We start from the raw sequence: 21,524 nt of genomic DNA on the forward strand, positions 1-21,524 counted from the left end.
CCAGCATAACCCTACAGCTTCACAGGCACCACCCTCACGCAGAGTTTTCCTGTTTAAAGCTTTTCCTATTAAAACTATCCAGCTGTTTCCTTCCTCAGGAACTGGCTTCTGTAGCTGAAGGTGCTGCTCTGAAGCCATTTGTTTAAGCTTCTAACAGGGATAACATCTGTGATCAGACAGAGGCTGACACCCAGGCTCTGGGCTCAGCCCCACACTTTGCCATCCACAGGGCTGGGTCTGAGCACTGTGCTGCCCTGGAGCCCAGCACAAGCCAAAGACCTTCCCGTGAGGACACCCAAGGCTCCTGGCAGGTGCAGGGCATCCTGTGGGAAGAAAGGCTGTTTGATGCAAAGCCTTAAAATGACAAGGCACCCATTGCTTCCCAAGGGATAGTCATAGGAGCCACATTGCTTCTTCAGATGTCCCCTTTGCCCTGCTCCTCTTGTGGCTTAGCTAGTGCTTGCTTGGGCTTCATTACACCCCTCCTGGTGAACTTAAAACCAGACTACTGCAAATTTTTGACAGCCACACCTCTTTCCAGCATCAGTGTTGCTTGTGCCCAGGTCCCTGCTTGGTGTCAGGCTGCTTCAGGGACTGCAGAGAGGCAGGGGCCAGGATGCACAAGGGGACAGAGCTCACAGAAGGAGTGACAGCAGCGTTCCCAAGCCATGGTATGGGAGCCATGCCAGGACTGGGGACCTGCAGCCAGCCACAACATTCCTGGTCCAGACTTGGAGGTGGCCACACCAGCATCACCTGGAAGACGGTTGCAGCATGGTGGCCATCCCCTGTACAGGACAGGCAGCAGGGTTGCTGTGCAGGACAGCGTCTGGGAGGGCAGTGTTGCCCAGATGCCTCACAGGAGCATGGGGCTAGCAGTCCAAGCGTGGCCAGGACGGCAGCCCGCTGCCACAACACGGAGTCTTCTCTGCTCCCAGCTCTCAGGCTGGGCAGCAACAGCGAAGGGACTGGCAAAGACACACAGCCCAGCAGCAAAGCCAGCACAGCCCCAGGCAAGAATCCCAGCTCCCCTGTCACTGTGGGCAGGGCCAGGAAGGCTGGCTGGGAGGAAGCTGAGGAGGCACACGCAGGGCTCTCCCAGCTCTGGCTCAGGACAGCCCGTGCCCCCGCGGCCGCAAGATGGTGCAGGAACATCGGCGCTGGGAGAAGGGCTCTGCTGCCACGTGGCTGGCACATGTGCATCTGCAACCCCAGACACACACCTGAGCAGGCACTCACACACACGAGTTTCAGGGGAGCACCCACCTTCCCTGCCAGCCCCAGCATGGGCTGCACTGCTGGGACTTTGCACCCCCCCTCCAGGGGTCCCCAAGCCTCTCCAGGGCAGACTGCGGGGCTGTAGGCTAAGCACTGCCAGGGTGGGTGGGAGAGCTGCCAGGGCAGGGGCCTGGGCTGCAGCCCACCCAGCAGCCAGGTAGCCTGTGCGCCTCTGTGAGCAGTCAGCAGCACTCACCCACATCTCCTTGGATACCCCACAGCAAACCTGTGCCCTGGAGATTAGTGCCAGGCTGGAGCTGGATCCCTGCACTGCTGAGGGGAGCAGGGTGAGAGAGGGGCAGAGATGAGCACAGCAGAGTGCAGCACTCGCTCGCTGCCGGGCACCTGCACTCAGGACACACCATGCACAGCCCCAGCCCTGTCCCCATCAGACCACAGCAACACTCAGCAGGCACACAGGCAGAGGCAGGGGAACACAGAGAGTGTCTCTTTGCTCCACCATGGGAAGTGGTTGCCCAGGAATAATTGAAACGTTTTAATTGTATTGGAAATGCACAGGGGAAACAGAGCTGGGAGAATAAATAACACCAGGGCAGCTGTTGTGCAGAGCTTGATGACAGCTGGTGACCATGGCAGGGGCAGAGAGGTGAGGTGGTTCCCAGGCTGGTTCTGAGGTTGCCAGTGCAAGAGCAGAGCGCAAGCAGCTGCCTCCCCCAGCTCTAGGGCATGGTGGGGAGACCTGGCGACGTGGCCTCATCCCTCATCTGTGGCGTGATGAGGATGCTGACCTGCAGTGTGCCACAGTGGGAGTGCAGCACCCAGGTGCCCTGGTATGCCAGCCCAGGCCCCACTGCCTGCCCCGGAGCTGAGGGGAGGTGAAGGCTGAGCTGCTGGCAGCTTGTGGCACTGCAGGCCACGCTTACAGTGCCCTCAGGGTTGCTGTAAGTGCAAGAATCACCTGGCTCCCTGTTCCAGCCCTCCTCTGTGGGGACAGGGGGTGATCCTGGGCACTCCAGCCGCCCCTGGGGGACCTCCAGCAGGGACTGTCCCTGGAGAGGGGCTGGGCTGGCGCAGGAAGCTCGTGCATGGGTGAGGGGCTCAGCAACGCTCTGAAGCCAGCCCAGCAGATAGACGAGGTGGCAGTCACAGGCCCAGGGGTTGTGAGCCAGCCCCACTTGTGCCAGATCCAAATTGTCATCAAAGAGCTTTGGGGGCAGGTGGGACAGGTGGTTGTGGTCCAGTGCCAAGGCAGTGAGGAGGGGCAGCCCGGCCAGCAACCCAGCAGGCAGGCTGGAAAGATTGTTGTGGCTCAGCTGCAGCGTCACCAGCCCCATCAGCCCCTGGAAAACCCCAGTGGGAAGGTGAACCATGCTGTTGTGGGAGAGCACCAGGGTCTGCAGCGCAGACAGGTTGGCAAAGAGCCCCCGGGGCAGCACACCCAGCTGGTTGCGAGCCAGCGAAAGATGGAGGAGGTGTGGGGTCCCAGCAAAGAGGGCGGTGGGCAGAGCAGCCAGGTGGTTGCCCTCCAGGCTGAGGGTGGTGAGGTTGTGTAGGTTGGCAAAGGTGTCAGGGGCCAGGCTGCGCAGGGCGTTGTGCTGCAGCTGCAGGCGCCGCAGCGCCCCCAGCCCGCTGAAGATGCCGTCGGGCAGCCCCTCCAGACGGTTCCCGTCCAGGTGAAGCTCCGCCAGCCTGCCCAGGGTCCTGAAGGCAGCGGGGGATACGCGTGTCAGCAGGTTGTCGCTGAGCTTGAGGAGGTGCAGGGCAGTCAGGGGGGCCAGCAGCCCAGCCGGCAGCTCAGCCAGCACATTCTGGGAGAGGTCCAGCGTCTGGAGGCGCCGGAGGGGGCGGAAGATGCTGGGGAGCAGGGACTCAATCACGTTCCCCCGCAAGCACAGGTCCCGCAGGTGCTGGGCGCTAGCAAAGAGCCCTGGCTGCAGGGAGCGGATGGTGTTGGCACCCAGTGAGAGCTTGCTGAGGTTCGGCAGCCCCACCAGCAGCTCCGGGCTGACTGCTGGCAAGGGGTTGCCCGACACCTCCAGCTCGATGAGGTTGGGCAGCCCTCCAAAAGCAGCGGGCTCCAGCTCCTGGATGTCGCTGTTGAGGAAGACCAGCTTAGTGAGGGTGGTGCTGAAGCCCAGCGCCCCGCTGCGGATGCTGCTCAGGGCTGTCTCCACGAAGAAGAGCTGAGTGGCATTCCCTGGCAGCCCTGCCGGGATCTCTCGCAGCCTTTCGTCTGAACAGAAGACCTTGGAGGTGTCGTAGCACTGGCAAGGAGGGGGACAGGGCAGGGGCAGCCCTCCCACCAGTAGGGTCTCCAGCCCCAGCAGCACGTAGCCCGTGAGCCTGCACTGGAGAAGGAGCCAAGCTCAACCCCTGCCTTGGCGAGGCAGAAGTCTGCCGCTGAAGGTGAATGCTGCCGAGGCAATGGCTCCAGCAGCCAGCATGCAGTGGAAGCAGTCTCTGGGGTACCACTGCTGCAGGCAGCTGCCCCAGCTGTGGGGCATCCCTTCAGCCCTGTCTGTCTGCACCGTCTCAGTGCTCCCCTTGCAGGAACAGGCCTCCCAAATCTCCCCCATCCTGCCCCATGCAGTGGGTCACAGCTCTTTCCTTGCACCCCAGCCCAAATCCAGCCCCTCCTCACCGAAGGTCCTTACATCCTGCACACTGGTGGCAAACGTGGGACCTGTGTGGTCCCACGGGGGTCTTAGGGGAACCTGTGGCCCTCTGAGAAGCCTCTGTGAGCACAGAGCTGGTCTCCAGCAGAGGAGGCGAAGCATGGGGACGTGCTGCACACACCGGGTGGTGGGGACAGCTCTGCAGGGTTGCCCAAGGGAATGGGCTCCACCAGTTGTGTTTCCAGTTACCTGTCAGGTACCTTTTTGTCTGCAAGCAGCTAACCACACATGATTCCTCACTTGTTCCCAGCCCATGGGAGGCACTGTTTGAGGCGGTGGTCTCCAGACCTCTGCCAGTCCCTCCCTACTTGGGATCCACAGCATTGCTGCCACATGATGGTGGTTCTGCTGCCCACCCCACAGCAATGCCCCCCTACGGACACCCCCCCCAAGGGAGGTGATCCTGGACTTGTGCCAGCACTCCAGTGCAGCGCTGGGCTTCGCTTTTCCTTTCTGCCATCTCGCTCGTTTCCATCAGAGCCAACCACAGCTCCCACCCACCCTAGCCCCGCTTCCCTCAAGCTATCCCAGCGGTGTGGTCACCACTTACCCAGTGTGACATGGTGGAGACCACAACCGAGCCCGCGGAAGGGCTGCAGGGACCCGGTGACCGAGCAGGGACGCCGTGTTCTGGAGCTGCTGGGAAGCCGCCTGACGGAGCTGTTCCTGCTGGGGCGGAGCTGCCCCTCGCTGTTTATCGGCAACGACAATCAGTGGCCTTGGAGCGCCGCAGAAAACAGCCCGGCCCCGGGGGACTGGAGGTGAGGCCAGAGGCAGCTGCCAGCAGGCATCCTGGCAGCGAAACCCGGGCCCGGCCCCAGGCATCCGCTGCCCTGCGGATGGCAGCAGGGCACTGCCGTGGCGGGCAGCACCCGTCCCAGACCAAGGCTGCGCACTTACTTCCAGCCAGCCCCTCGGGAGACCCCGCATCGCACTGGGAAACGGTGCTGGTAAATCCTTCTGTGAGGGGGGACCAGGCACAGACCAGCAAGGCAAAGCGATGCCACGGGGAGGCATCACCTTAGGACTATCATACTGAGGTGCACCCAGGCAGTGAGAGGATGGCCGAAGGGACCCACGGACCACCTGGATTCCCTGGAAGCTTGCCCCCTGCCCAGGGGAGCAGCATACACCGCTTCAAGGGCTGCCTTGCAAGGACCCCTGTTGGAAGAGGCAGGGGTGGCAGTGGTCATGGAGAAACCCCGGGGGCAAGAGATACTTACACACAGCCAGCCAGACCGATGGAGGATGAAAAGAGAAACTCAGATGACACAAGCCAGCAAGAGGCAGCTCTGCAGGGAGCTGAGCAAGCTTGTACAACCCTGGGCTGGCACTGGGTAAACCCCTGGGGTCCTGCCCCAAGGAGTGGGCTGCACAAGAGGCAGTCAGCATCTCCATCAAGAGCTTGCTGAGGTCTCAGCTCACTCTCCATCAGCCTTCCTGCTGCTGTTGGATGGCTGAGTCCTCCTTGGCCTTTCACCCTATGCTGGAGCCAAAGGACCAGAACAGGCTCTGTGGCTCCAGCCCACTAACCCCTTCCCAGCAGCACCACCACCTCACCCCCCAGCCTGCAATGGGCTTTTCCATAACACACAAATGTCTCTGTTTCCCAGCTGTGCACTGAGTGAATAAACAGCTCTTGACACTGAAGGTGGACAACTGCACTTTATTGGAGAGGTCACACAGGAGCACCCAAGATCCCCATGGCACAGCCCTGTGCCTTCCACCACCATGCAGGTCCCAGTCCAGAGGAGCATCCTGTCGTGTGCATGAGTGTAGGGCTGCCTGTGCCAGGGCTGGCTTCTGGGGCACTCTGAGCAACCAGCACTACAGGCTGAAGGCCAAATGTGACTCCTATCCTGTGGCAGCAGTCTGCAGGCATCCCAGCATGGCTACACTGGGTGCAGAGGTGAGCTGGATCCCTCTGTGGCCATGCCACAGCTGGAAGAGGCAGGGTGGCTGCTGGGTGTGGATGCTGCAGGGGGCTGGCATGGCCTCCACCTGCAAGTTGCAGCGCAGCCAGCACTTGCTGCTCCTCCACTGTGCACTGCCAACCTCCCTGGTGCCCGAGGGCTGTGAGCAGGCAGCAGAGCTGGGCAGATACAGGAGGACACCTGGGGGAAGGGGAAGAAGCTTTGCCAGCAGAGCCAAGCTGCTCACTAGCTGATGGAGGAGGCACGAGAGTATTGAGGCAGTGAAGACCAAGGCAGGGAAGCATCAGAAGCAGCCCCAGCATGCTCCAGCTGCCCTGGGGCACAAGCACAGGAGTCTTTCCCAGCCCCTGGCAGACACTTCACAACCATTGTTCCCCACTCTAATTCCTCTGCAGCAGGGGCTGGCTTGGAGCAGGGTGCTGCCTGGCTGCAGCAGGGTTAGCACTTCGTGCAGCAAGGGCTCAGGCAGCTGTGGCTGCAGCCAGTCACCAACACACTGCCCCACAGCACTCCTGGCAGAAGATGCAGAAGGGTAGAGGGAGCAGAAGGATGCTGGGAGCAGGGGAAGATGCTGGCTGTGCTCTGGCCTGCCCTGCCTGCAGGCAGGGAGGGCAGGGTGGATGTGGAGTCACTCAGGGTGTGCCACCCCAGCAGCTCAGCCCCACCCAGACACAGGAGAGCTACACAGCAGCCAAAGCAGCACATGGACCTGCAGCTCCTGGCCCTGCATGAGGGCTGGCATCTGCCTGCTGAGGCAGGGACAGAGGCTGAAGGCAGGGTGGGGCAGGAGGGAAGGTGGGCTGGGGGTGGGTAGCAGGCAGTGCAAGGGCAGACAGCGCTGGAGGGCATGTTGCAAGAGCAGGGATGGGGAAGTTCTGTTGTTTGGGGCAAGCATCATCATAGCCAGGCTGTGGCTCCTTCCTTGAGGGATCTCTCTCAGGCACTTGGCACCCCAGCTACTGGCCTGTGTGCAAGGAGGCTGTGCCGGAGGCGTGAGGGGCTGGGGGCAGAGGGCAGCCATGGGAGGTCGCCCAGGGGGATGCACTGCTGCAGAGCAGGGCAGGGTCAAAGCAAAGCAGGACAAGGGGACCGAAAGCACACAGGGTGATGCTGGCCCATCCCAGTCAGCAAGAACAGCCAATGCAGAACCACTGTTGTGTCCCTCAGCCTCACAGGGAGCAGATGTCCTGCCCAGCACCACTCTCCCCAGGGTGTGATGAGTACTCAGGCTTCGTTGGGTGCCTTCATCCTCATGAGCACAACGTTGCTCTTCTTCCTACAGCCATAGACTACCAGTGCCACCAGAGCAGTGAGCAGAGCCACACACACCAGCACAATGACCGCCACCACCACCCAACTCTGCGTGCGTGTCAGCCCCCACCACCCCCTTTCCTCTTCCTCCTTCCTCCCCTCCTCCTGGGGGGAGACCGGCAGCCCCAGGGAGGGCTCCGTCCAGGCACTCTCTGGCGGTGCTGCCTCAGAGGGGTGGGCAGGGAGTGGGGTGCTGGGGTGGGAGGAGGCGCTGGGGGGCTGGGTGGAGCGGAGCTGGTCCTGTGGCACCCTGGCAATGGGGGTGCCCCACAAGGCAGGGGGCTGGGCACAGAGGGGGGGTGTCTCGCCCACCTTGTGGGGGTTGTCCTCCAGCCAGCTTCGCAGGGGCAGAATGCCCTCATCGCAGCGCCAGGAGTTGTTGTGCAGCTTCACCTCTCGGAGCGCAGCCAAGGGGGAGAAGATGCCAGCGGGCAGGTACTGCAGGGCGTTGGAGTGCAGCTGCACATGCTGCAGCCCTGGGGTGGCCTTGAAGAGGCCCCGCGGCAGCGCCTGCAGCTGGTTGTGGTGCAAGGAGATGTTCTGCAGCTTGGGCAGCCCCTCCAGCGCCTGGGCGTCCAGGCGGCGCAGGGCGTTGGAGTGCAGGGACAGCTCCAGCAGCTCCCCCAAGCCCTGGAACGCCCCCGGCGCCACCGAGCGCAGCCGGTTCTTGCTGAGCACCAGGAGCTGCAGCTGGGTGAGGTTGCTGAAGACGGCGGCAGGGAGGGCGGGAAGCTCGTTGTCGTAGAGCCACAGCTCCCGCAGGGCGGGCGCGGGCCCGAAGGCGCCGGGGGAGATGCTCCGCAGGCGGTTGGCGTGCAGGGTGATCTTGGCCAGGGCGCCCAGGGGCACGAAGACCCCGCTCGGCAGGGCCGTGAGGAGGTTGTTGGACAGGTAGAGCTTCTGCAGGTTTCCGTTGCGCAGGAAGAGGTCCGGGGAGAGCGCCTGCAGCTGGTTCTGGTGCAGCCCCAGCTCCTGCAGCTCGGGCAGCCCGTCGAAGGCGCCCGGCGGGACCCGCCCCAGCCGGTTCTCGTAGAGCCGCAGCACCTGCAGCCGCGCCAGCCGCTCGAAGGCCCGGGGCGGCAGCCGCTCCAAGTTGTTCCTGGCCAGGTTGAGCTTGGTCAGGCTGGTGAGCTGGTCGAACACCCCCTCCTTCAGCTCCCGCAGGTCGTTCCCGTGCAGCTGCAGCTCCTTGAGGTTGCTCAAGTGGGCAAAGTGGGAAGGCTCAACCCGGAGGATCTGGTTGCTGGAAAGGAGCAGAGACTCCAGCTTGTCCAGCGGCTGGAAGACCTGCACGGGGAGCTCCTGCAGCTTGTTGCTGGCCAGGCTGAGGTAGCGCAGGTCGGGCAGGTGCTGGAAGGCCCCGGGGCTGATGCGCGCCAGGTCGTTCTTCTCGATGCGCAGCCCGATCAGCAGGGAGGCGTTGCCGAAGGAGGCGTCGCCCAGCTCGGTGATGTGCGTGTTGATGATCTGCAGGGTCATGGCGTTGGCGGGGATGGGGCTGGGCACCGCCGTGATGCCGGCACCGGAGCACTCCACCTGGGCGGTGCGGATGCACTGGCACTGCTCTGGGCACTGGCCCCCAGCCAGCTGGACGCCCACCAGCAGCAACAGCCACCGCTGCCAGCCTCTCTGCTCCATTGGGCCTACGGTACAAACAAAAGAGAGGGACTCAGGCCCTCAGTTTCCCAGCTCCCAGGGTCACTGCCGGGGATGGCTGCTGCTTTCCCCCTGGAAAAGGCCACGAAGGCTGTAGCTGTCCTGCCCCCAGAGGAGAGCCAGTGAGGAAGGCATAGCCCAGGCAAGAGCACAGAGCAGGACACCGCCAGGGGCTGTGGTGCTTGGCTGCCACACCACAGCTATTTGTGGCATCCCCCTTGCTCAACTCCAGGGGCCAGGAGCACCATCTCCTGCTTTGCTGTGAGTGTGGTAAGCTTCTACCAGCAGCACGGGCCTCTGGGCACCACTGAACAGCCCACACCCTTCATTAGAGACAGCCTGTTGGCACCTGCAGCCAGGTGGGTCCCAGGGTTGCTTGGTGGGGCAGGAATGAAAGGTGGTCACCCCAGCACCCAGAGCACCCTCCTGGCTCTGCCCAGTGCTGAGTGCATCTGGGCTCCTGCTGTGGAGCCAAGAGCAGCATCAGCAGCCACTGCCTGGCCATGCTTTAATTCTGCAGGAATCTGGGTCAGGGGAACCCTCTGCCAGCTCCCCAGACCAACCCAGGTATGGGGTGGCCCTGTCTGCACCCCATTCCAGCAGAAGGTCTCAGCCCTAGCCAGTTTTGGCCATGAGACTGAGGCTTCTGGTGTGGGCACCTCTATGCAAGCCGATCCCAGGGGTGGTGCCCAGGGGAGCCCTGGAGCCTGAGGGTAGTGACAGCTTTACAGTAAGGTCTTCCATCACCCCCTAAGCATGGCCACCATGCACACTCCCTCCCCCCTCCTCTGGCACAGGAGCCTCCTCCCTCACTAGATTAAAACAGCAGCCTTGTGCGAAGCTGGCGTGGAGCAGCCCTCAGCCAAGAGCTCTCAGTGGCACAAGGCAGAGAGATAACCTGTGGCTTCTCTGGCCACAAGTACGGCTCAGCCAGATGGGCAAGTCTGGCAGCCTAGGGTGCCCTGGCTGGCACAGCACCCCGGGATGCTGGAGCACAGCCCCTGCCCTCCACCCCAGGCTCTCTCCAGGGAACATGCTTTCTCTCCAGCAGGGAGGGTGGGAGGGAGGAACCCTCCACAAGCCAGGACAATTTATGTTTCCCATATGGAAACAATCTGCATCTAAGAACAGCTTTGTTTATAGTGAGCCGTTTATAAACTTCCTTAAATGCTCTGCACATCAAAAGCCCTGCTCATGTCACTCCCTGCTAAGGCAGCTCAGAGCACCCATGCTGGAGTGTCCTTCAGGAAAAGCAGCTGAAAGCAATTTGCCTCCTTTTTTTCCCCCCCCTTCTAGGGACAAAAAGAATCTTACAGACCTAGGGGCTGAATATCTCCCCTCAGCCTCCCACTGCTCCTAACCTCAGCACCCCTTAATTTTCCCTGTTGATTGTTATTTAAGAGCCCATGCAGCTCCTTCTGCTCCCACAATGCCTGAGCAGTCTCACTTTTCTGGAGACCCCTTGCCAGACAAACATCTCCATCAAATCAAAAGATGCTGACCATGCAGATCCCCCTGCCACCCCCCACCCAGAGCCGCACCGGGAGCCCCCCAGGCTCAGGGCCACCCAGAGGGGCAGCAGTCGAGAGGAGACTTACCCGAGAGTCCTGCAGCCGCCGGTGCCGAATGAGCACAGCTCTGTGCTGGCAAGAGAGCTGAGTGTGGTTCATGCTTCCCCTCCCAGAGTACAACCCTTCCAAATCAATGAATCAGCACAGGGGCAGCGCCGGGGTTAGGGAAGGCGCTGGAGCGGAGCTGCTTCCAACTCCCCTTTCGTCCGCAAGCAGAGCTACGCTTCATGGACGGAGTTTTGGGGTTCCCTCCCCTCAACCCCAGGGCTCTTGTTTGGAGACAAGCAAACAGCCCCCTGAGCACCCTGCTCATGTCAGCCAGCACCCAGGTCAACCACAGAACCACCCCCTCTCCATGGTGGGACAGAGCTGGGTGCCCCAACCCCTGGGGGCAGGCAAGGCAAAGCCAGGCCCTTGTGGCCACGATCCTGCCCAGCTGCTGTTCCTGCAAGAGCTGAGATAGCCAACCAAGCCCCAGCCCAGGGCCAGCAGTGCAGGCAGCACCCCCAGCATGCCAGCTCTGCCCCAGGCCACAGCTCTTGTTCACCCACTCCCCACCACCAACCCCAACTGGAGATGCAAATGGGTCAGGAACCCACAAGTACCCACTCTAGGACTCTGCTCTGCTGGCACCCCACCCAGTCCAGCCCAGCCAAGAAGCAGACACCAAGCAGGGGTCAGCAGCATTGCTGGAGCTGGCTGGAGGGCAGGATGCTTCAGAGAGCCCTGGCTAGCAGGAGCTGATGAATCCCAGCCCCTGATGTCTCTTACAGGCAGCACCCACTGCCATCTGCCAGGGGCTGCTGCAGCTGCAGGGTAGCCCACGTGCTACTCTTCATCCTCAGCAGCTCCAGCACACAGGTGATGCAACCCAGCACCCAGAGATGTTTGGGAAGCAGGGTACAAGCCTGTCCCCTCCACTTATTCAAGGTGTCTGTTGTCACCTCTCCCCTTCCTCTTCCAGCCCAAGAGGTGTCCTTGGTCCCTGACACCCAGCTCATCCACCTCTCCCGGGCAGCCCCAGCCCAGCAGCCACCAGCAGGGAGGCATTTGGGAGAAGGCAGTTAAGGAGAAGCAGAATTTGTGGCCCCATTATGTTTCCTGTGCTAACCACAGGGCATCTGGAGGTTCCCTGCCCACAGCTAGTGCCATCTCAGCCCACCCATGTTTCTGCCGGCAACAGCAGTCCCTGCTCAGGTCGCAGCCAGCAGGAAGAAGCTGCTCCAGCTGGGAAGAGCACAGGGCTGCTGCCGGAGAGCGGCGAGGGAGGCTGCGTCCATCCCCCTGCCGCAGCGCATCCTGTCGTGCCGGGTGGGGGCGTGCAGGGGACAGGGACTCTTTTCGGAGAGGGAATCAGACCAGGATAAACATCACATTGCAGGCATGGAGAGGGAAGTTTCCAGCCAGTCTCAGAGACGAGGGATCGTGGGAAGAGGGTAAGGAATGGGACCTCAGTTGGAGGCAACCACTGCCAAGACGTCAGATTGCACAGCAGGGCTGGCTGCCATGGGTAGTGCTTAGGTGGCCACAGACCCCCTTCTTGGCCAGAAAGTGGCACCAAGGTGGGGGTGCCACTCCTGTCCCTGCTCCTGCCTGCTCCCGGGGCAGAGCCTCGGCATTTGAGCACAAAGAAGAGGCACCGTGAAAACAACACCCACAAGTACTCCAGCTCCCACTCTGTTGACACAGCAGATTTTCCCAGCACCAAGGTTCCCAGAATAACCTCTCTGCTTCCTTGACAGTGGTGCAGCTGGAGGTCAGGCAGCAGGGTTGAGAGCTGCCCCCTCCCTGCAGCCCTGGCACACGAGTAGGGCTCTCATAGCCTTATCACAACCTTATCGCCGTCGCTGTCTGCCTGTCACCAGCGCCGGCGCTGCTGGGTTCCTGCCGGCTCTGACTCATCCCAGAGGCACACGGCTTTCCAGCAAGGCAACACAGAAATGAAACCCTAGAACTTCCCCAAAACCATCACCCCAGGCTCAGTCCCACGGAGGAATGCCAGCCTTGGCTCCTTCCAAGCAGCACTGCCCCGGGGGAATGGGGATGCAGCGGTGGGTACCCTCAAAGACCCTGCTCCCCAGGAGGGGGGCGATCAGCTGATAGTCTCTAGGGCCACCCAGAGCACCCAAAGTTTCACAGTAGCCCAGGTAACAGCCCTGCCAAAACCCCATCTGCCTCTGCCTGGGCTCTGGCTTCTGGCTGGGAAGGAAGAATCTGTTTTCACCATCACCCTACAAACAAAGCAAGGCTGAGTAACAGCACAGGCTCGTGTGCCGCACCCGCAGCGCGGAGGGAGCTGCTCCCAGGGGTGAGCGCGCAGGAGCTTGCCCCAGGCTAGGCATTAAGGGAGAGGATGAGAGGCACAGAAGCACAGATATGTGCTGCACAGCTGGAGGGGAAAGGCAGCTCCCATGTGGATGTGAATGAGGGCGAGACAAGCACTTCGCAGGAGGAGGCTGCTCGGCAGAGCTGGGAGCTCACACGGTGCTGGGTGGAGTGGAGTAAGCCTCACACCACAGAAAGCCCCAGGGCGCAGCAGCACTCTGGAGACCTTCCCCAGCTCCAGTTGCGCCTCTGAAGGCACAATGGAGCCCAAGGGCAGCAAAACCTGCGGTCACAACTGTGCTGGGGGTGGCTTCTGCCCCCAGCGCCCCCAGGCCTCCTCGCCTGCACAAGTCCTCAGCACGTGGTGCTGCTCTGCAGCCCAGGCACTCCAGCAGCCATGGCCCGGGCTGGAGCTGCCCCCTGGCACCCGAGAGCCTCCACAACTGTCTGCAGGCCTTTCTCCACCTGCTGCTGAACCCACAGTAGGGTTGGAGGTCCTGTGCAAGTAGTCCCAGCTAGCATTGCACCTTGCCCTTTGATGTAACCGTGCCTGGGGCTCCCAGAGGCCAGCAGGGCCAAGAGCAGGCAACCCTTGGCCGTGCTTCCCAAGCCATTCACATTTCCACACAGTCTGGGTTCCCAGCCCCATCAGGGCTCACGTCTGCTCTGTGACCTCTTATGCAAGCCCTGGTGCTTCCCCATGATGAGCTCAGCCCCAAAAGGCCACCAACCAGGGAGGTTCCAGGAGCCCCAGACTAGGAGCATCATCTATATTTGGGGAGGTTTACCTTGCTCCCAGACAGTGGGACCATCCTGGGTCTGCCTGTGCTGGCAGCACACCCCCATGGCCAGGATGGTGGGTGCAGCAAAGCTGAGCAGCTCTGAATCACCAAGGGACTCGAGACTGCTTGGAAAAATTCATGTAATTGCTAAAATTAGCAGCTTGTGGGCTTGGCCAGGAAGAGCATTGCTCATCTGCCAAACAGCTGAGCACGCTCATCCATGCTGAGCCACCACACAGCCCCGCACCTCTCCCGGCTCTCCCCTCGGCTCCTGCTCCCTGCACATCTCCAGCTCCCAGGTGAACTGGCACCCTCGGGAGGGATGGAATGTCCCCATGCCTCACTGCTCCCCCCAGGGCTGGGACCCCCCCCAGCTATTTTGCACTGCTGCAAGGAGTCCACCCTGCTGTCAGAAACCCCAGCAGTGGCCCCTGGTGCTCGCAGAGAGCAGCTGGTCCAGGGCACAGGTCCAAACTCTGCTCTGCTGAGGCGGAAGAAGAGGGCGGAGGGCTGGGCTAGGGGCCAGGGGAGGGGGTCCCCTCATTGCTCCAGTGTTGGGGGACACCTCCAGGCCAGAGCTGTGCACCAGGACACAGACTCAAGCTACAGCTGAGGGGGGAAGGAAGGTGTGTTAATCTGGCAGGGACCAGTGCCCCCGCCACCCATTCACAGGTAGCAGCAGCCCCTTCCCCACCACACACACTCTAACCCTTTGTGGAGCACAGAGTTCCTCCAGAGGACCAGCACCCAGCTCCATGGTGTTTTCAGCTCCCTGCTTGAGGAAGGCAGGGCCAAGGCTGCCTTGTTGCTCACAGCAAAAGGATGCCTTATCTGCCGGCCGCGGGAGCGGGGCTCTGCCGGCCGCGGGAGAGGGGCTCTGCTGGCCGCGGGGCCCTGCCGGCCGCGGGAGCGGGGCTCTGCCGGCCGCGGGAGCGGGGCTCTGCCGGCCGCGGGAGCGGGGCTCTGCCGGCCGCGGGAGCGGGGCCCTGCCGGCCGCGGGAGCGGGGCTCTGCCGGCCGCGGGAGCGGGGCTCTCCGAACGCGGGAGCGGGGCTCTCCGGCCGCGAGGCTGGCAGCCAGGTCTGCCTGCAGAGAGAACCCCCGGGGGAAGGAGCTGGCCCATGGGTGCTGGGAGAGGCGGGGAAGGGCTGGCTGCAGCAAGAGAGGAGGGCAGGGGGCCGCCCCTGCTCATGCCTGGGGAAGCCTTGGGCTTGACCAGCTGTGTCCTGTCCTCCCTCTCTGTGAAGCCACGCTTGGCACCTGGGAGTGGCCCTTCCCCAACACCCCAAGGAGAAAGGGGCCCCCCTGCCTCCCCAGCCCCAGGGGAAGCCCAGAGGAGTGCACAGCAGGCGGCAGAGCTGCTGCCAGGCATGGCTGGGTCCCTGCCCAGGAGATGCAAAGGCACAGCTGGAAGCCTGGCAGGTCATGGACAGACACTGACAGTCCCACAGTAGTGGCTGCACCAGGGGGGCTGAGTTCAGGGGCAGGATGTCTCCAAGTGCTACTGCAGCAGCAGCTCTCTCACCCCACAGTGAACAGGGACTCACCCACCATGGCCCAAGCAAGAGGTTTTGCCAGGGATTATTCAGCCTTGAGCTCCCAGGAGGGAAGGGGATGCAAACCCAGACTTTGGCTAGGAAAAGGAGGCCTAACATCTCCATAGCTTGCCCACAGAGCAGGAGCTTCAGATGTCCTGATCACTCTGAGAGTCTGTAAACAGTTGCAGCCCCAGCCTTGTCCTGTGGGCAATGCCTTTGGCTGCATCTCCTTCCAGTTATTTTGTAATGTCTAGGAAATGCCTTGCTCCAATATTGCAGCTGCTGAATCAGCAGCCCCAGGCTCGATGTGCTGCTTGGAGGCCTGGAAGAGGCACAGCCAACACTCCACAGCCCCAGGCAGAGGCTCTGGAGCTCCTGCCTCACAGCCACACGCTCCTGAACCATGTATCACAGCTGGGTGGCTTCTCCAAGCACGTCCTACCATCACTCATCTCCCTGTCACAGGGAGAGAGAAGATCCAAGAAGTAGGCTCCAATCTTGCTGCTGCATGCTGGAGGGCTGAGCTGCATTGAGTAAGCACCCAGCTGAGCTCACCCCTCTGCAAGCAGCAACAAGCAGCCACAGAACTCCAGTGGCAGAGATGAGCTTGAAAGGACGGAGACACCAGGGACACAAACCCAGGATATGGGTGCTGGGGGCTTGGAAGGATCCTGCTGCATCTGAGAAACAGTCAGAGAGCTGCCAGCACTTAGAGCAGCAATCCATTCCCTCCTCAGCCCTCACTCCTTGGGGACTGTGAATTCAAGTCCCGACAAGCAAAGAGGAACAGCTGATGCAGTGACATCAGGCTGGAAATGCTGTGTACTCCTATGGCTCAGCAAGGAGGCAGCAGAGCTCCCACTGCTCCTGGACACCCTCACGCACAGAGAGCAGGAGCAAACACCACAGGAAGAAGTGTTTGAGGGAACTGAAGGAGTTACACAAGACCCTTGCCCAGGCTGCACTGGAGATGTGCCCCAAGTGCTCCCAGCTAGGCTGTGGCCCTGGGGGCAGCTCCTGGGCTCAGGGGTCCAGTTAACTTGCAGGGCTGTTAACCATCACTCTGCAGCCCCACACGGGAGCCAAGAGTGTGGAGCTGATTCCCTAAGGCACTAAGTGCAGGTGTGCTTTGCACCCTTTCTCCAGCAGCAGGGATGCAGACTAGATACCTCTAACCTTTTCCAGAACACTGTCCTCCCAAGCCCAGTGTACCTCATGGAGGCATGGGCTGCAGGGACCAGGGAAGAACTTCCCAGCACACTGGTAGTGGCAAGCCATAGGAACCTTGAGACAGCAGCAAGGCAACGCTGCCCAGAGAGAGGGTCTGAGGTGCAGCTGCACTTTGCCCACCCTGCTGCCTCCCCACTGCCACAGCCACCATTACACCGTCCTGGAAGACTGACCCATGTCCAGGCAAAACAAAGACAGGCTGGAAGTAAGCCTATCCTTGGATTTCCCCTGCCAGGGAGCTGTGCAGGAAGGGCTGAGCTCTGATGGGCAACAAGCAATGAATCAGAGGCAGCTCAAAACAGGACTCGTCAGAGGAAGAGTTACTAAAGCACCCCAGGCCCTCCCTCCCTGCTCCAAGCCCTTTGTTGTCTGCTGACTTCACTTCCCCGTCTGGCTGAGCATGGGGAAGGCCCAGTGACAGCGTGTGAAGATGAATCCTCCTCCCCCCAGCACTTGGCTGTACACAGCCCTGTGCCAAAGTGCTGGAGCTCCATGGCTGTGCAACAGGAGCCAGTGGGGCAGCCTGGAGCCCCGGCTGGCGCCGCTGCAGGCCTGGGGCAGCCAAAGGAGGGCTCAGAAAGTCAGCAGCTGCTGCTAACCTGCTGCTCTTGCAGAGGTTGGACATCAGGGTGTCCTGCACCTGCATGGCAGCTCAACTGCTGCTTTTCCTTAGAAATCAGCCAGTGTGCACCCAAGTGCCTGCAGGCAGGAGTGTCTGTCATCAGTGCCTCAGTGAGGTACACAGCCACCAGCAAGGCTTGCAGAACAGTTTCCTCCTTAGTCCAGATGATATTTGGCTATCTCCCTCTCTGGAGACACTCAAGACCTGCCTGGATGAGCTCATGTGTGGCCTGGTACAGGTGACCCTGCTCTGGCAGGGCAGTTGGACTAGATGATCTCTGGAGGTCCCCTCCAGCCCCTGGCATTCTGTGGCTCTGTGATGTTTATCTGCTGCTTGCTGTCAGCAGATGCCTGCGTGGCAGCACTGCAGCAGGGCTGGAGCTAGCACAGCACTAAGCACTCATTACCCTTTGTCTAACCAAGAACCTAAATTTGTACCAACCCTCCTTTTAAGCACTAGCTTGCAACCACCCAGAACCACCACCATGATAGCTTCAGGGTGGTTTTGTGCTTCTCTTAAGATGTCACAGGATCACATAGGATCAGAGGATGTTAGGAGTTGAAAGGGACCTCTGAAGATCATCCAGTCCAAGACCCCTGCCAGAGCAGGACCATAGAATCCAGCACAGGTCACACAGGAACACATCCAGACTTGAAAGTCTCCAGAGAAGGAGACTCCACAACCTCTCTTGGGAGCCTGTTCCAGTGCTGTGACCCTTACAGTAAAGAAGTTCTTCCTTCAGGTAGAAGTTCCTGTGCTGTAGTTTCCATCCATTGCCCCTTGTCCTATCACAGGCACAAGTGAGCAGAGCCTGTCCCTGTCCCTTCCTTCCTGACACCCAGCCCTTAGATATTTATAGACATTGATCAGATCCCCTCTCAATCTTCTCCTTTCCAGGCTAAACAGCCCCAGGTCTCAGCCTCTCCTCACCAGGCCGGGCTCCAGTCCCTTCAGCATCCTTGTAGCCCTCTGTTGGACTCTCTCCAGCAGATCCCTGTCCCTCTTGAACTGGGGAGCCCAGAACTGGACACAATATCCCAGGTGAGGTCACACCAGAGCAGACTGGAATGGGAGGAGAACCTCCCTGGCTCTGCTGCACCCCTGCCTCTTAATGCACCCCAGGATCCCATTGGCCTTCTTGGCCACAAGGGCACATTGCTGACCCATGCAGAACTTGCTGTCCAGCAGGACTCCCAGGTCCTTCTCCACAGGGCTGCTCTCCAGCAGATCACCTCCCAGCCTGTCCTGCTGCAGTTTATTCTTCCTTCCCAGGTGCAGGACTCTGCCCTTATCCTTGTTGAACCTCATTAGGTTCCTCTCTGCCCAGCTCTCAGCCTGTCCAAGTCTCACTGAATGATATTGCAATAATGATGTTTCAATAAAGATTTTGGAGCTTGTGTTACTGAACCCAGTCCCAGTTTGCTTTGCAGCAGCTGTAGCAACTCATTTTTTCTCCTTCTGTAGAGACAGCTCTAACTACTACTTAGCCAGGCTTGCTCAGTTATGTTAAGCCTCAACAGCAAGACAATGGTTGCATGACACCACAGAAGCACATCTTTTCTTTTCACAGCCTACAAGAGAAAGTCAAAGTCCAGCAGCAGAGCAGTTCATAGCTTATCCTGATCAACTGGAGTTGCACACAGCAGGGAACAAGTCACAAATGAAAGCTCTCTTCATGGCCAGCCTGCAACATGCCATTTGAAGATCCAGGAAAGACCCCAGTAATTATGGAAGTCAGTAAGGTTGCAAAAAGGACTCCTAGGGCATAGTGACTCCTGCCCAAGGAGCCAGAAAAACCACACCCAGAGGCTTTTGAACACATCAGAGCTTTTAAGAACAAGCTAAGTCACATTATTAGGATAAAAGCTAATGGTTAAATCCAAGAGCTACCAAAGCACATGCAGTCTGACAGCTGACACACTACCTTCAAACTGAAATATTCAGGCAACTCAAAATATTAATTAACACTTCATTATGAGGACCAAACCCCACACTACTGTCTCACAGCTGACTCTGCACAGCAACACTTGAAGCAGCTGCAGCTTAGGAGCAGTGCTGTGTCATAAGAAAAGGCAAAACAGACCTGAGACTGAAGAGGCTACTGCATGCTGCCTTTGGAGATGCAGATGTTCCCCCCAGCCACTTTCAAAGGAGGTGGTGACACTTGAGGGCCTGCTGCAGGCTTATGTTTGCTAGTCCACCCCAGGAGGGGCCACCCTTTTTAACTCCAAGCTCTGTTAAGACCAGCTCTCAAATCAGCTATGCTCCTGTGGAGTCAAGCCTCAGTGCTGGGCATCTCCCTGGTGCTCTGGTTCCATCTATGAAGACCAGCTCTCAAATCAGCTATGCTCCTGTGGAGTCAAGCCTCAGTGCTGGGCATCTCCCTGGTGCTCTGGTTCCATCTGTTAAGACCAGCTCTCAAATCAGCTATGCTCCTGTGGAGTCAAGCCTCTGTCCTGGGCATCTCCCTGGTCCTCTGGTCCCATCTGTTAAGACCAGCTCTCAAATCAGCTATGCTCCTGTGGAGTCAAGCCTCAGTCCTGGGCATCTCCCTGGTGCTCTGGTTCCATCTATGAAGACCAGCTCTCAAATCAGCTATGCTCCTGTGGAGTCAAGCCTCAGTGCTGGGCATCTCCCTGGTGCTCTGGTTCCATCTGTTAAGACCAGCTCTCAAATCAGCTATGCTCCTGTGGAGTCAAGCCTCAGTGCTGGGCATCTCCCTGGTGCTCTGGTTCCATCTGTTAAGACCAGCTCTCAAATCAGCTATGCTCCTGTGGAGTCAAGCCTCTGTCCTGGGCATCTCCCTGGTCCTCTGGTTCCATCTATGAAGACCAGCTCTCAAATCAGCTATGCTCCTGTGGTGTCAAGCCTCAGTGCTGGGCATCTCCCTGGTGCTCTGGTTCCAAGATTCACTGGCTCATGCAGCCAGTAAATGTTGCTTTGCAGACTGCTGCTCAGAGTTTAAGGACAAAGGTGTTTACTTTCAATGCAGAGTTATGGCAACATTTCCAAACAACAAAACAGAGCAAGATTACATTTCCTAGCCCAGCATCTTACTTAACTTCCTCTGGTTAAGCTAGAGGAAAGCACTGTGAGCTTCAAATGCTGCACCCCCTCCCCCTGCCCTGGAAAGGGGATAGCAACAGAAAGCAAAAACTGAAACACTGGCACCAAAGCATTCTTCCCACCCCCACCAGCTGTAAAAGGTCTTTCCCAGCATCTGCTTCCCAAAATAGCTTTTCCCACTAAGGAGACAAAACACTGCAGGCAATATAAGGCACAACAGCAGCATTTGGAGTACAGTGGGCAACTTTTAAAGCAGGGTTAAAGCCATGCTCCTGTGTAGACCCCCTTATGTTGAGGCTGCACAACAGCAGGCAGTGGTGGCTGCAGACCAAAGCAAGGAATAAGCAGCACATGCATGGAAGTGACCAGGGGAGGTTTAGGCAGGACATTAGGACATATTTCTTCACTAGAAGGGTTCTCAAACATTGGAATGGTCTGCCCAGAGCAGTGGTGGAGTCACCATCCCTGGAGATGTTTAAAGGGCATGTGGACCTGGCACTCAGGGACATGGTTTAGTGTTGACCCTGCTGTGCTGGGTCAAAAGTTGGAAGAGACCTTCAAGATCATCTAGTCCAATCAAATATATCCTGTGACCACAGATTTTTCTTTCAGCTCTGCCTCTGGGATCATGCACCAAGTGCTGTAGCCATACAGTGTGATTACAATCACTGCTGGCAAACACTGCAAGGTACATAAAAGCTCATCTTCATTATGCTGTGAAGACAGAGCCTGCGTGGTTCCTGCTACAAAGATTTGTAATCTGTGTCTGAATCAAGGGGCAACTGCCCAAATGCTTGAAATGCACCCAAGGGCAAGTGTAGAGTCTTGCCTCTAGGAAAGAACCCCATGTGCCAGTATAGGTTGGGGACTGACCTGGTGGAGACCAGCATAGAGATGGATGTGAGGTCCTGGTGGATAGAAGGATGTCCATGAGCCAGCAATGTGCCACCGTGGCCAAGAAGGCCAAGGGCATCCTGGGGTGCACTCAAAGGGGTATGGTCAAGAGGTTTTAGTTGCCCTCTACTCAGCCCTGGTGAGACCATATTGTGTCCAGTTCAGGGTCCCTCAGTTCAAGCAGAACCTCAGGGAACTGTTTCAGAGTCCAGCACAGAGCCACAAAGATGCTGAAGGCAGTGGAACATCTCCCTGCTGAGGACAGGCTGAGGGAGCTGAGGGCTCTTTAGCTTGGAGCAAAGGAGCCTGAGGGTTGCCCTCATTCGTGTTGATAAAGATGTGCAGGGCTGCTTCGGGAGGATGGAGCCAGGCTCTGCTCACTGATCCAATGGTAGGACAAGGGGCAGTGGGTGCAAGCTGGAGCAGAGGAGGTTCCATGTGAACAGAAGGGAAAACTTTTTCACTGTGAGGGTGACAAAACACTGGAGCAGGCTGCCCAGAGAGGTTGTGGAGTCTCCTTCTCTGCAGGCATTCAAAACCTGCCTGGATGTGTTCCTGTGTGACCTGTCCTAGGTGATCCTGCTCTGAGTGGAGTGTTGGACTCAATCTTTCAAGGTCCCTTCCAGCCCCTAATGTTTTGTGACTCTGTGAAAACAATAACTGTAATCCTCCCTTTGGCTGC

General features: G+C 59.3%; 2 protein-coding genes across 2 annotated transcripts; both read right to left on the reverse strand.

The window, feature by feature from the left end:
- Positions 1–1,921: 1,921 nt before the first annotated feature.
- On the reverse strand, positions 1,922–4,238 carry LOC104307666 (carboxypeptidase N subunit 2-like). Its single transcript, XM_054175544.1, has 3 exons — positions 4,223–4,238; positions 3,881–3,922; positions 1,922–3,604 (listed from the first exon to the last, which is right to left on the reverse strand). The coding sequence occupies exons 1-3, from the start codon at positions 4,236–4,238 to the stop codon at positions 1,959–1,961; spliced, it is 1,704 nt and encodes a 567-aa protein (XP_054031519.1). The 3' UTR covers positions 1,922–1,958.
- Positions 4,239–6,829: 2,591 nt separating this feature from the next.
- Positions 6,830–15,046, reverse strand: LRRC15 (leucine rich repeat containing 15). Its single transcript, XM_054175545.1, has 3 exons — positions 15,018–15,046; positions 14,307–14,578; positions 6,830–8,802 (listed from the first exon to the last, which is right to left on the reverse strand). Exons 1-3 carry the CDS (start codon positions 15,044–15,046, stop codon positions 7,073–7,075), a joined length of 2,031 nt encoding a protein of 676 aa, XP_054031520.1. The 3' UTR covers positions 6,830–7,072.
- Positions 15,047–21,524: the final 6,478 nt, after the last annotated feature.

Source organism: Dryobates pubescens, chromosome 32, assembly GCF_014839835.1.
Source record: "Dryobates pubescens isolate bDryPub1 chromosome 32, bDryPub1.pri, whole genome shotgun sequence".
In the NCBI taxonomy this organism is placed as follows: domain Eukaryota; kingdom Metazoa; phylum Chordata; class Aves; order Piciformes; family Picidae; genus Dryobates; species Dryobates pubescens.